General features: G+C 38.0%; 1 protein-coding gene across 7 annotated transcripts in view; it reads right to left on the reverse strand.

Annotated features, from left to right (window-relative positions):
- Nucleotides 1-1,675: 1,675 nt before the first annotated feature.
- Nucleotides 1,676-13,323, reverse strand: part of OSBPL3 (oxysterol binding protein like 3) — a 91,521-nt gene continuing 79,873 nt past the window's right edge. For all 7 annotated transcript variants that reach the window (XM_048070294.2, XM_048070293.2, XM_013171876.3 and 4 more), the window contains 6 exons: nt 12,713-12,791; nt 11,302-11,446; nt 9,824-9,968; nt 9,058-9,184; nt 8,373-8,495; nt 1,676-7,226 (listed from right to left, as the gene is read on the reverse strand). In XM_048070294.2, the coding sequence (XP_047926251.2) occupies nt 7,130-7,226; nt 8,373-8,495; nt 9,058-9,184; nt 9,824-9,968; nt 11,302-11,446; nt 12,713-12,791 (716 nt within the window). In that variant the 3' untranslated portion in view covers nt 1,676-7,129. The remainder of the gene's footprint in view (nt 7,227-8,372; nt 8,496-9,057; nt 9,185-9,823; nt 9,969-11,301; nt 11,447-12,712; nt 12,792-13,323) is intronic.

The raw sequence follows: 13,323 nt of genomic DNA on the forward strand, positions 1-13,323 counted from the left end.
GGAGAATAGACCAACCCCCACCTCGCTACAGCCTCCTTTAAGGTACCTGTAGAGAGCGATAAGGTCACCCCTGAGCCTCCTCTTCTCCAGGCTGAACAACCCCAGCTCCCTCAGCCGCTCCTCGTAAGACTTGTTCTCCAGACCCCTCACCAGCTTCGTTGCCCTTCTCTGGACTCTCTCGAGCACCTCCATGTCCTTGTAGTGAGGGGCCCAAAACTGAACATGCTACTCGAGGTGCGGCCTCACCAGAGCCGAGTACAGGGGGACAATCACTTCCCTAGCCCTGCCGGCCATGCTGTTTCTGATACAAGCCAGGATGCTGTTGGCCTTCTTGGCCACCTGGGCACACTGCTGGCTTATATTCAGCTGCCTATCAACCAGTACTCCCAGGTCCTTCTCCGCCAGGCAGCTTTCCAACCTCTCATCTCCCAGCCTGTAGCGCTGCTTGGGGTTGTTACACCCCAGGTGCAGGACCCGGCACTTGGCCTTGTTGAACTTCATACAGCTGACCTCAGCCCATCGCTCCAGCCTATCCAGATCCTCCTGCAGAGCCTTCCTACCCACGAGCAGATCGACACACGCACCTAACTTGGTGTCGTCTGCAAACTTACTGAGGGTGCACTCAATCCCCTCATCCAGATCATCGATAAAGCTATTGAAGAGGACTGGCCCCAGTTCTGAGCCCTGAGGGACTCCACTAGTGACTATTTACTCTAAGCAGAGTTACTTAGAGCAGATTAAATCTCTGAAATCAATCAGTAATGAAGTGATTCCCAATGACATCATGGTAAGTTTTAAAGTTAAAAGCTCAATATACAATCAAAACAGCTGGATTTCACAGAACAGGAGATTCTTGCCCACTATAAAAGCTGCATTTCTTGTGGCCTTTCTCCTTATCCTGCCACACACAACAGCTGAAGATGTTTTGTGGGGTAACAGATTCTTTTATCCAAATTTCTCAGCTCTTCCTGGAACCTCCATGCTTCCTCCTGTCAAACCTTTTTTACACGTTGAGTATGGGAAGTGCTGCAGAGCTGCAGTCTGGCATTACAGGTTGGTCAGGAATTACACTCATTGTACTCCCACATTTTTCGTGACCCTAATCCATCTGTACTGTATCTTATATGGTGGGACTGGGAGGCACAGTTGATTGACAGAGTTGCACTAAACCACCATTCTGTGAGGGAGAAAACACCACAGTGATAGTTCTCTTCCAGCTATTTATTTTATCCAGCAAATACTATGTTTCCTTGCTTTTAAAAGTTGTTTTATGGAGAACATGCAGTTTGTGGTTTCCACTTCCATGCTAAAGCATAACATTTGTGCTGCACATCTGTCTACTAAAAATTGCTTCTAAGAACCAACTTAGAACCATAAATGAATTCCATCAGCTTACCCCTTTCCCTGCTCCAGTGTCTGGCATAGTAGCCAAATGACAGTGCCATATAGTGTGTGCAGGTAACCGGTGACCAACTGGAAAATTGCAAAAGTTAACTCTAAGACAGATTGTGGGAGTGATAAATAAGACTTCTAGCAGATGGAAGCTTTCATAGTTGCCATTTTTGCAGGTATAAAACCCATAGATCACTACAGCAGCTAAACTTGTTTCAGCTGTCAATAACAACCTTTGAAGAAAGATGCTTACAACCCCTGGGAAAAAGTGAGGGTGCTCTACGACCTTTTGCAAGTCTGATTTATTAACATCCAACTAAATTGGTTACAGAGGCAAAGAAGTAAATCAAATTGCATGTCAAGGTGCTCCAACAGTATTACAAATTTTTGCAGTAAGGAATGCAGAAAACAGGAATGATCCTGACTACAGCAGTTTTTCTCAAAAATCTGAAAGTCAGTGATAATTCTAACACGATACCCTTCTTCATCCTGAAATCACTAATGCCCTATCAAAACAAACAACAATTTCAACATTTAGCAGCTTTGCATATGTAATACCTCATACATGTGGCATGTTTTCCAGTACCAAAACTAGTAAAACACTCAACATAAATACAAGACTGCCTGATTCTCAGGTGTACCAAATATTCTCATAGACACCTCGAAGATAGGGAGCTCAAGGAGCTCATCATCTCTTGTGGATCAATCTCCAAAACATTCCCATAAGCTTTAATACAGTTTTGTTTTGTACAACAGTAAAGCCAAATCAACAATTTCTACAAAAAAAACGAACCACCTATTTATTTTTTTTAACATACAGCGACTATTTATGTGAAAAATTTTTCTTATTGCTTTCAAAAGCTGCAGCAAAAACAGTACCTAAGAACTGAGCAGTTCAATAATGTATTTGGTGATAAGTTACAGTTACTAAACTTCAACAGATAAGCCAGATAACATTTGCAATTTCTTAACAACTTACAGCTGCTGGAGTAAGTTGCACCCACCAGTAGCTAGAAAATAGAAAGGATGAGTTAGTAAACGCTGGGAACTTTATTTATAGTAGGCAAAATCCATGAATGAAAACAGTACCAAAAGAACCTTCCATTTTAGCTTCACTCCTTTGAATAGGACCACCCAACTCCAGCTCTTGCAAGATGCATTCAGTTATGTGGAGAAGTTGGGGTTTCATCCTTCGCTATTATATCTGCATGGCAGGCCAGGTTTTGTACTCTTCAGCTTGCCTCCACCCCCCTCCCCGTTGTATGAGTAATGTACAAAAAAAGCTGTATTGAACAAAATAAGATACACTGAAAATGTCCTGCTCTGCAAAGCTGATCATCTAGAGACACAATAGAACAGATTTACACAAAGCAGATGCGAGAATATTAATGATGAATATGCTGAGCAGATGTAGCTGGATATTTCTCTAGCACCCTTACCAGGCTGTGGTCTGGCTCCAGAGTACAACTGTGAAAAAGTCAAGGAAAAGGTACAGAAATAGACCGTGATGTTTATGGAAGAAGTTTATAACTACAGCTTTTAGGCATATTTTGTCATTTGAAATCCTGTTAGGGTGGGATGTTTTACTATTCTTTGGGATTATTTTTTTTAATAAAGAGAAAATGGGACATTGAATAAGGGCTTTAAGATACAAGGGGGCCACACAGAAAACCTAACAGCAGTGTAAACAGCTGAGGGAAATTGGGGGGCAGGGTCTTCATTTATTTAAGACCAGCTTTGAACCTTTGCCCAACCCCAAAGCTGTCCCTAGCCGATGTCCAGCCCTGTGAATTTGTGTTCCTCTCTGTCCAGTGATCTGGCTTCAACAGCCTGAAACTCTTCAGGGACAGTTTAATCAGTAAAGTGCCAAAAAATAAGGTGACTGAGTCTGCAACCACCACCTCCTCCAGGGGCCAGGTTTTAACAGGAGCCAGCAACCCAGCTTCAGGTCCTTCAAAGAAGGACCAGCTGATTTTCTAGGCTCTGTATGAAGAACCTAAGTACTTGACTGGATCTGTATTTCAAAAAGTACCCAAAAAAGGTAGACTGATGCTGGCAAACTAACACATAAAGCATAAATCAGAAAGCAAATATGAGAAAGGGATGCAATAAGTAGTGGTGCACTCTAGTTCCAGTCAGTCTAAACAGCACTTTATCCTTCCAAGAGTAGCATCCTATACAAGTTACCCTGTTGTTTCATAACACCAAATCTCTGCACCAAAATCAGAACCTCAATGTCAAATCTGAAAATTTGAGAATACAGCTGTGGGTTTCTATTTCTATGATTACTATTTCCTTGGACTTTTTTTTTTTTTTCTCTCTTTGCTGTCTGATTTGAAAACTGAGTCAGTGGTTTAACACCCAAAAGCGTGAGCTGCTCCATCCCCTTGATGTAAATTTATAGTAAGCTTTTCACTTTGTGAAGGAGTACACAAGGAAAGGGAGAGCTCGATGAGTGGTGCTTAAACTGCCTCTCCAAATCATATTAAGTAATGTTTACAAAGTCATCAAGTAAGAGTGCTAAAACAGCAGGCAACGGTCAACAGAAAATTCTAGGACTGATCCACTGAGCCGAACAGTTTGGGAGTCACTGCTGCGCATGAAAGGACGCAGTAAGTTGCTTGCTATTTTCTTTCTACTACTCAGGGTAGAAAGACTCTAAATGTCAGTCACTAAAAACAACATATGTCTTAGTATATTGCAGAAAGCTAATGTAAGTTAGGCACTCTAACACAGCTGAAGTTTTTGGAAAAAAAATACCAAAATGTCATTATTTTACCAAGAATAACTATAGAATGTATTAAGGTTTGTGAATGATGTAAAAATATATTTTTTTGCAGAAATACACAAATAACAGAGACATTTTTCTTCCACTTCTTAATATACAGTTGTCAGAAGCTTAACAACTAAACCCAACTCCTTCACACAAAGGTAAGCAGGGACAACTATACTGCAGTTGGAAATGTGGGGTCAGAAGATCATTCGTGACTGGTTACACCAGGTTTTCAGATGTGTATCACGGATTTACAAAAGGAGTTCTTCTGCAACAATTTCCCTTTGTTTATCTAAAAAATGCACCTTCATGGGCATTATTTTACTGAGGAAGATAGTAAAATTCTGAGTTTTGCCTTCCTGCTAAGGGAATTTTGTCAAAGGAAACAATTTTCTATAAGGCACTTCCCAGCCCAATTCTCCCTGTCATTAGGTAAATGTCTTTTAGACATTTTGGATTGGAAGATACAAGACAACAGCACCAGTCTGATTACTCAAAAATCATGACTCAAACACCCAAAATGAAATTAGTTTTTGTTTAACACCCACAGATTTTAATGCATTATGGTTCTTTAACTCTCTTTTTGCCTCTAATCCTTTAATTTTGAAAGCTGTCAACTATTAGCTCATATGACATAGTAGGGGGAAAATCCACTCCATATGTAGAAAAAGCAAAAGCAGCAATCAGATCAGACAATAATCACAATAGCTGCCAAATATGACAATGAGCAAATTTAATGTATCCTCCATAAATTTTACTCCCTTTCTTAAAAGCTTTTTTTTTTTTCCTCTCTCCTACCTCCTTTGTTGTTAAACGCGTGTAATTTTTCATACAAAGGGTAATTGCCAACAACAAGGATAATTACAAATATCCACTCATTTCTGTGCCAAGTTTTGATAATACAAGTGTAAAACAGGAAGGGCTCAAGCCATGAAGAGGTTCTCATTTTCCTTGAAAAGCCAAACAGTCCCCAGAGGTTAAGATTTCCTTGAGAATCAAAGCACGGATTTTGTTTTCATACTGACTTGAACCTTGCCTTGTTGTAAGCTGCTGGAGTGCACATTAAATAGACATTAAAGACACATTAAATAGAGAGTTAACTGTTTTGGTAAGAAATTGCAGAAAGGATAGTGAGCCAGAGTTCTTGGGCAAAGTAAATAATGGTGATAAAGCATTTGATTGTAAGACAATGAAGCTTCAAGGTAACAGGAAACAAAATTTAAATATACATCTAAACTGATACCATGGATTTGGTTTAAAATGGAAGTTTTTGTAGTACTTCCTTCATTACATATACTACATGGATCCGTTTTAATGGGTTTTCTTTAGAACAATGCTGTAAGATGTAAAAAACTGTAAAAAAAAAAAGGAAGAAAGTAAGCTTTTCTAAGGTACTAGTCCTTCTAAGAGCAACCCTTACGCATGTATTGTCCATTTGTTCCAGTCATAAGCCAGGTAAACATGCCAACAACATTTATCATATATAGGGTGTATTTTCAATCTTTGAGGTGGCATGTAAGAAAAAAATGAGGGTTGTGGTGGATATAGATTTAAACTTGAAAAGCGTTTTCTTGCCAGAGAGTCACAGACACACTTAACAGACTTGAAGAATGAGTCTGGCTTGAGTTGCAGATAGGCAGGAATGCAATTATTCTGTTCATGAGCACTGTGATTTCATGGAAAAAAATAAATAAAATTGCCCATCACTGTAATCTTCATTCAAAAGTGCTAATTCTGCTACATTTGTTTCTTGGTATATTTTGACCTATGGTTTCATACTTTTGCAAATCTACCCAACTGTATAAAATTACAGGAAAGAGAAGCAACTGATTTAGTGCAAGACACTTAATATTTATCTGAACATAACAAACAAACAGAGGAAGATCAACGATTCCATACATTTCTCCATAAGGCAGATGGTCATTTTTTAAATATAAGATCTTAAATATGTTGTTTATTTTTGAAGAGGTAGAAAATATCAAAATACTAAGAAAAAAATTCTAGATTAAAACAATCAGTTCGCTTACTTTTTAAAAAGACTTACTGTTGCAATTTTTAGGTTAATAAAAACAAATGAAGCTATGGAAGCACAGGATTTTGTGCTCTGTATACATATTACTTACTGGAAAAAGAGAGAGCTGCTTCAGATGATAGTCAGTGACTAGTGACAGCGACTAGATAGTCAGTGCTCAACCATTATATACAAAAGATCTCCTCCTCTTGCCCTGTTGGGGGCTATAAATCTGAAGATTCCCAGTGGAAAACGTTGGTGATTCCTGAATTTCTAGCACTGCTTTTAGCCAGGTACACTTACACAGCCATCAGTCCATTGACGTAAGCTCAGAACTACTGCTTCCATAACGCTAGTAAGAAAGCTAATAGAAACCAAAGCATATTTGAGTCTTATTCTCTTGCAGCAAAGGATCGTGCTCAGATTTCAGCACCAACTGATAATGCGTTTTTAGGAATTTAGACCAGCCCAGAGACAGCTGAACTACTCATTGAACTGTGGAAGCCTACTTACAGTTTGTTACTAAGGCTTACGCTCATTTCTCAGCACAGCTACGAGAAGCTGTTGCTACTGTCTCCAATACAACTCAATAAGGCATAAGTTAACTCAGACCTGACATTACCATCACACCTTGGAAAAGTAGTGTAAAAGCTCCCCTTTTCCCTCTAGTTGTTAACATTCAGTGCTATTTATTAAATATTTTATAAAAAGAAGTTAGGGTATTTATACATTCAAACAATCATTGCAATAGAGTAGAGAAAACAAATCAATTATCATATACTAAAGTAAGCACAATTCTGGAGATATGCACACTTGCACACATACAACCCCCCCACACATATATTATGTGTGTCTGTAGATATATATATATATATATACACATATATTTATATATACTTCTTTTAAATCAGATCCAAGAAAACAGCACAGAACATCTTCACTTGGCTCCTCTTTCACCAGAGGACAGGATTGTCCAGTTTGGAAAAACCAGGTTCTTTTCTAAGGTCGATGTAGGTTCCATTGCTCACCCAGGAGTCATCTTTGGATTTCCTATCAAAGATTAAACAGTCGTTTGATTTTTTTTTTTAATGTAAAGCTTGTATTTTCTATATATTTGTTGTGTGGTGCAACGTAGCACTACGCACAGATACCCAATCCAGCCCACAAACCAGGTGCAATGAAGCTCAGTACAGTGTTCAACGTAAATCAGAGTTTGTGATTTGCTGGAGGAAGAAATCTACGTTGAAAAGCAAAATGTGTGTTTCATATCTAACCTAACATTCGGTAACACTTTTGCTATATAGTAATTAATTTTTTTATTCTGTCATTTAAACCTACAGCACAAATCTCAATTTTTCAAATCCTCATTACACGGATTCAAATCCTCATCCTTATTTACAATCCTCATTGTGAAGATACAACATAGCATTAGACTCTGCTTTTCTCCTGTCTATTTAGCCTCCTGGAAGTAAAGTTTGCTTTTCTGTAGTTAGCTCAGCAGTTCCTCAGACAGACACTGGCCTAAGTCATTTCCTTTTTGCATCTATTTTAAACCTTTCTGTGTTTCTCCAATTCTTACTCCTCCTAAGTACAGTATCTATCCAGAAAATAATTAGGATCCCTGATCTGTTAACTATGATACACAAGCCCATACAACATTCACCTTGGGTCTAACTCTTTCACTGCATCCTCAACAGAGAAGCTGGAGGGCAAAAGACCACATCCTCACTAGCATTCATTTTTGTCTTTCAATAGCTGAAGTCCCCTGTTAATTGATTTATAACAGGAAGAAACAAAGTGCTTTCTAAATCACAATTATCTTGCCATTAAATGGGGGAAACTTTCTCAAAAACATCCCTCAATATGAAAGGCTTCACCTCTGCACACTGCTGCACAAGGCAATCCCACTGAATTCTGCAGGAGTTCAGCAGAGATAATTAAGCTAAAATGACCTATGTCACCTTGCTTGAAAGAATCAAAGATGCTACATTCACTCCTCAGGCAAATTCAAAGTTAGACCAAATACCATTCACTGTCAAGAAAAACAAACAAACAAACAAAAAACCCACCACCAACAACAAAGAAAGAATTTAGAAGAAACCTGGGAAAACTGGAACCTGCTTTATGGTAGTTTAGAACAAGATCTATAATAAACATTTCAATACATGACAGTATATGTTAATTATTATATAGTACCTGAAAAATCTAGGCTGATGCTCTAAATTGTTTTCTTCCAGCACCTTCCGTCGTTCTCTCTGTAGTTGCTCAATTCTCTGTTTTTGCACTTCAGCTCCTTCAATATTCCCTTCTTCTAGAAACCTGTAGGAGCAGCAGTGATAAAAGACACAACTGGTGCTTCTGTCCCCATCTTTGTCAAGTCCTCTAGAGCTCCAGAATCTAATCTTTACAGCAGGTGGTTCACAGTGTTTGAAAGGTAAAAAACTACATCTGCAGACAGTTACCTTAGCAATAAGCACCAAAGGAAAAGTAATTCTCACAAAGCTCAAAGTAATCTTTATATTAGAACCTTTTCATTGGAAGATAGCAATGGTAGAAATTCCAATGCAAAAAGCAAATTCAAGTGTCTCAGTTTTTGGCTATTCAAACACAGTATGCTTGACAACAAAAGTTTTAAAAACATTGTTGAAAAAGCAGTTATCTAGAAACTGAAGTGTCCAAAACCATTTCCAGAAAACACTGGTTCATAATGACCAGAGCGTCTCTTGATAAGTGATTAAAATGTCTGTTTCAGATGCAAAAGTAATGTAAAAACGGAAGCACACTGCAGGTACCTACACAAGGTAGCCTGAGCTTAGGGGTAAGTGAGTTTAAGGAAGGTTAAAACTATTTGAGGAAGATACTTATGGGGAAAACTTCTTACCTTTGGTCTGGCCTAAAACGTGTATCAGTGGATGGAAGTAATGACCTAGTTTGCAGGTCCAGTTCATTTAATTCCAATGCAAACTGAGTAAATCCATACCACTGCTCATAGTCTTTAGGCATTGGATCTACAGAAAAAAAAAACATAAAAAAGTACATTGAGAATTCCAGTTAAATGTTACTATCTGCAGAAGGACAATACCAAACTCCCCTCAGTCTTTTTTTTTTTTTTTTGTATCTCTGAACTTCGTCTCAATTTTTGGGGAGTAAGAGGCATCTCCTAAGTTGAATCAGAGCACAACTGTGATGAAACACATGCTACAATCACAGCACTTTTTCAAACAACGGTAGACAAAAACCCATGAGGTCTTCAGATATGGCTCTCATTACAGAGCTGAGCTATGTGGGCTATCCTCCAATGTTTAATACATGAATCAGAATTCCGTACACAAAAATGTACTTTTGTTGTTGTTATTTTTTGTTTGTTTTTTTGTTTTTCTTCCTTATAGAGTCCTGAATACCTCCTTTATACCTCCCAGATATGAAAATGAGGGAGAATGAGGAAAAGGCAGGAAGCCATAGGATTAAGATCTCAATATCATTTAAGTTAAATAATTTATTATTCTTCTGGTCTAAATTTTAAATGCTTGACAAAATTCTAATATTCCATATACAAACAAAAAGAAGTCGGGGCCTAACAAGTGAAAATAAACAGATATTCTCAAGCAGACTTGAAGTTCTGTATGTTAACCATTCTGGTCACTAACTTGCTCTCCAAATACAGTTTGAAGATGAAGTCGTCCCACAGTATAAACTTTCATGCCACTTCCCAAAGAGCCGATGCACAACTTTCCCAGTTTTATCCATGACACTGCCTTCAATCTCGTGTGCATTTGGATTCCAATACTTTGCCTAGAATCAAAAGGAACAGGAAGAAAAAGGTGGGTGAGAGATCAAGTGCAAGTGATATTGCCATGCTGTAGAGTATTTTTCTGAAATGAAAATTATTCACTTAGGTGTGCATTACGATATCATGCACAAAGAACTGCTGTTAGTACTATGAATTAGCTAATTAAAATACTACTATTGAGAATTGTATCTGTGCTGTCTGCCTTTTTAAAGGCAGCACTAGGTGAAGCACAGCTGACTGAACTTTGACCAATGACAGATAACACTGATTTCTGATATAGTTACTGACATCCTCTCCAGATTTGCAGAACAGGAAAAGAAGAAACTGTTACTCACAGTGATCTCCAGTTTTGCCAATTTATAATATCAAAGGTATAAAACTTGGAATCTCTCAATCTAAAATGTGAACTCCAAACATCTATTGCAGCTCTGCAAATACATTACAGTGTTTTCAATTATGTACCTGAATGCTTCACTCTAATGCTTCTTAGAAAGCACACAGTATTCAGAAGTAGGAAAAGGAAAATGATGATACTCACTTTCCTTCTGGTGCTGAGCATGTCATGCTGCATTGGTATGCTGAAGTAGTTAGAGACAGGCCATGCAGATAGGAGCTATGAAAAGCACAGCCTTGCTCGAGCAATCAGAATCAGAAAACTCAGGTTAAGGTAAGACTCCTAGCATGCTGTGCAAAATTTCTAAGGTTAGAAAGTTTGACATTATTTTAGGTTTTAAACTGATTTTCTTTTTCTAGGAAGAAGTCATCTACTGCTAAAACCTAATTTTAATTTCAGTTACGAGGGCATTTCTTTAGGAAGTTATATACTGAGGCTTTGTACTGAAGCAGAAGTTCTGAAAAACAACACAAGATCTCACTTGAGCTCCTCCACCTATCTGTACAAGGCTACAAAAGTGCATTGTTTGAAATACCCTGTGTAAGCTCTGGTTCTACAGCTGCTGGATGATTGCAACCACAGCACAGGACAATGGCTTAGCAGGAGGCATGCAGTAAGCCACCATCACTAGACACCTTATGCGTACCTCCCTCGTCAAACACAGACTAGGTTTTTGATGACATTTCTTCCTTTCCCATCCTCATACTTTTTTTCTGCATCTCAGCTAGAATCACCTGAGAATGTTTGTTTTTTTTTCTTTCCTTGCTCTACCTATTGAGCTGCAGTTAATTTAGAGTTCACATTTCTCAAAGAATCACAGGTAATTACAGAACTATAGGAAAACAGCGTGTAAGCAGTTGTACTGGGTTTCAGCAGACAGCATCCACCCCCTGTGGATGCTAGAAAGGGCACTGCCAAAATTGCTGCAGTTCCTGAGTCACCTTTACAAAAGTCAGTTTGCAGTAACAAGTGTCATCGTTAAGATTTTTGATGATGATCTCTCCGTAGTGTTCAATCCATCTTTGTCCGCTTAAGATGTTATGGATGCAAGACGTCACCTTGTTCCATGCAAAATGGTCTTTAAATCTGTAAGAAAATATATACAGGAGAAGTCTCATACCATGTTTAAACTAGCTTACAAACTTCTGAAAAAAATGCAGAGAACTCAATTAGAAAAAAAAAACCATGAAATGGATTTTTTTATTTTTATTTTTTAATAATGCCTCAGTCTTCTTGTTCCCACACCTTCTTCTCATAAACAAAGGCCATGACAACAATCCCATCTCCCAGAAAACCCTTATCACTTCTGCTGTAAGCTTTGGTCTTGAATTCAGTTTTCTCTCAGTTCTGCCTTTAGCCTGAGCATCTTTTTTGTATGCAAATCGACATATGATATTTTTCTCACAGGGATATAAACCAGCACGTGGAGACCACATGTGAATCAGAAAATTTTCCAGTTCATCAGCCCGCCATGGGTACTAATCTGGTAGTTACCTCGCTACTGAACCTTCACTCACATCCTAAAGACCTCTCACTTCACAGCTTAATCTAGTCACTATGAATAAGAGAGCACAACATCTTTTATATACACTATCTTTTGGATACTATACTGGTCTATTTTTCTTTTTCCTTTTTTCTTTTTTTTAAATAAGGAAGAATAATTAAATTTGTAGACTCTCTTTGGAAAACAGATAGTTCTGCAAACAGTTCTGCAACCATGCTGGATATAGGCCAGAATTTTAATTGTTGATCTATAATGGGCACTTTGACAAGCCAGCATAGGAACACTGCTTATATTTCTTTTTTAAAAAATCAAACTATACTCAACACTTAACCATAGTTGTTGTGACTGCTTACTGCCTTGGATAATAAATATTAGATATGCTACTGGTGCTGTTTATCACTTATAATAACTACTTAAGCAGTAAGGACAGCTATAGACCTAGACTCCATGGTGTTAGGGTCTGTATGAACACAGGCACAAATATAGCAACAAACCCCAACCCTTACATTCATGTTCAAGGAAAGGAATTCATAACTTCCTTTAGCGTGCAACTTTTCCATGCAACTAAGCTTGAAATTTAACCAAAGTATGAAAATACCAACTTTGCCTTTTTCAAAACACACAAAAGTGACTATTTTTATTTCATCTTTTGGTTTTATAACCTTTGAAATGTTTAGAGCTTCTGGCTTTTTTTTTTCCCTTTCTTTTTAAACTGAATCAGTCACCAGTTCTTCCAAAGGTCTCCTATGCACAGTACAGCTTGTCCTCATCTGGATAAATGTAGCTCCAGTGCATGTAAGCATGTGTGTATCTGTGTGCAAACAGCAATATGAGACTGAAGCACTTACGCTGGAAGAGTTACATGTGTTGTACCAACTGGAACAATTTCCATGGATTTTCCCCAGAATTTGTTTTTCCATCTTACATCTGAAACAGGAGGAGAAAAAAAAAAAAAAAGACAGGTTTAGTCATAGGCATGGATGAATCAATTTATATCTGGGTTCTACTTTATTTTTAAGAAATGCAAATTAATGAAATGCAACATAATGAAGTGTTCAAAGTAATGCTATGGACCTACTAACAGTTGCAACTTTTTTCACAACATTAGTGGTAATTTAAATAGAAAAGCACCAGAGTTCTAAAAGTCATCTCTTAAAAATGTACATTCATCTGTAATTCAGTTCCTAGTGAATGAATGCAGACATTTCAAAAACCCAAACCAGAATTTCCAATACAAGAATATAACAACTAACAACATCTACAGTGAAGAAGTAAGAGAATGCTACAAAGGGCACAAAAGTGGAGAGGGATTTAGTCCAACTTCCCCTGGAAGTTTAACGGGCCTTTTAAAATCTGGAATGAATCAGAGAAAGAACTGTCCAAGTCTCAAGTCATTTCCTCCAAACAAGAAGATGAGAAATCTCAATGTGAATTTATAAAACTTTCTTGAGGCAGTTGT

This window comes from Anser cygnoides, chromosome 2 (genome assembly GCF_040182565.1).
Source record: "Anser cygnoides isolate HZ-2024a breed goose chromosome 2, Taihu_goose_T2T_genome, whole genome shotgun sequence".
In the NCBI taxonomy this organism is placed as follows: domain Eukaryota; kingdom Metazoa; phylum Chordata; class Aves; order Anseriformes; family Anatidae; genus Anser; species Anser cygnoides.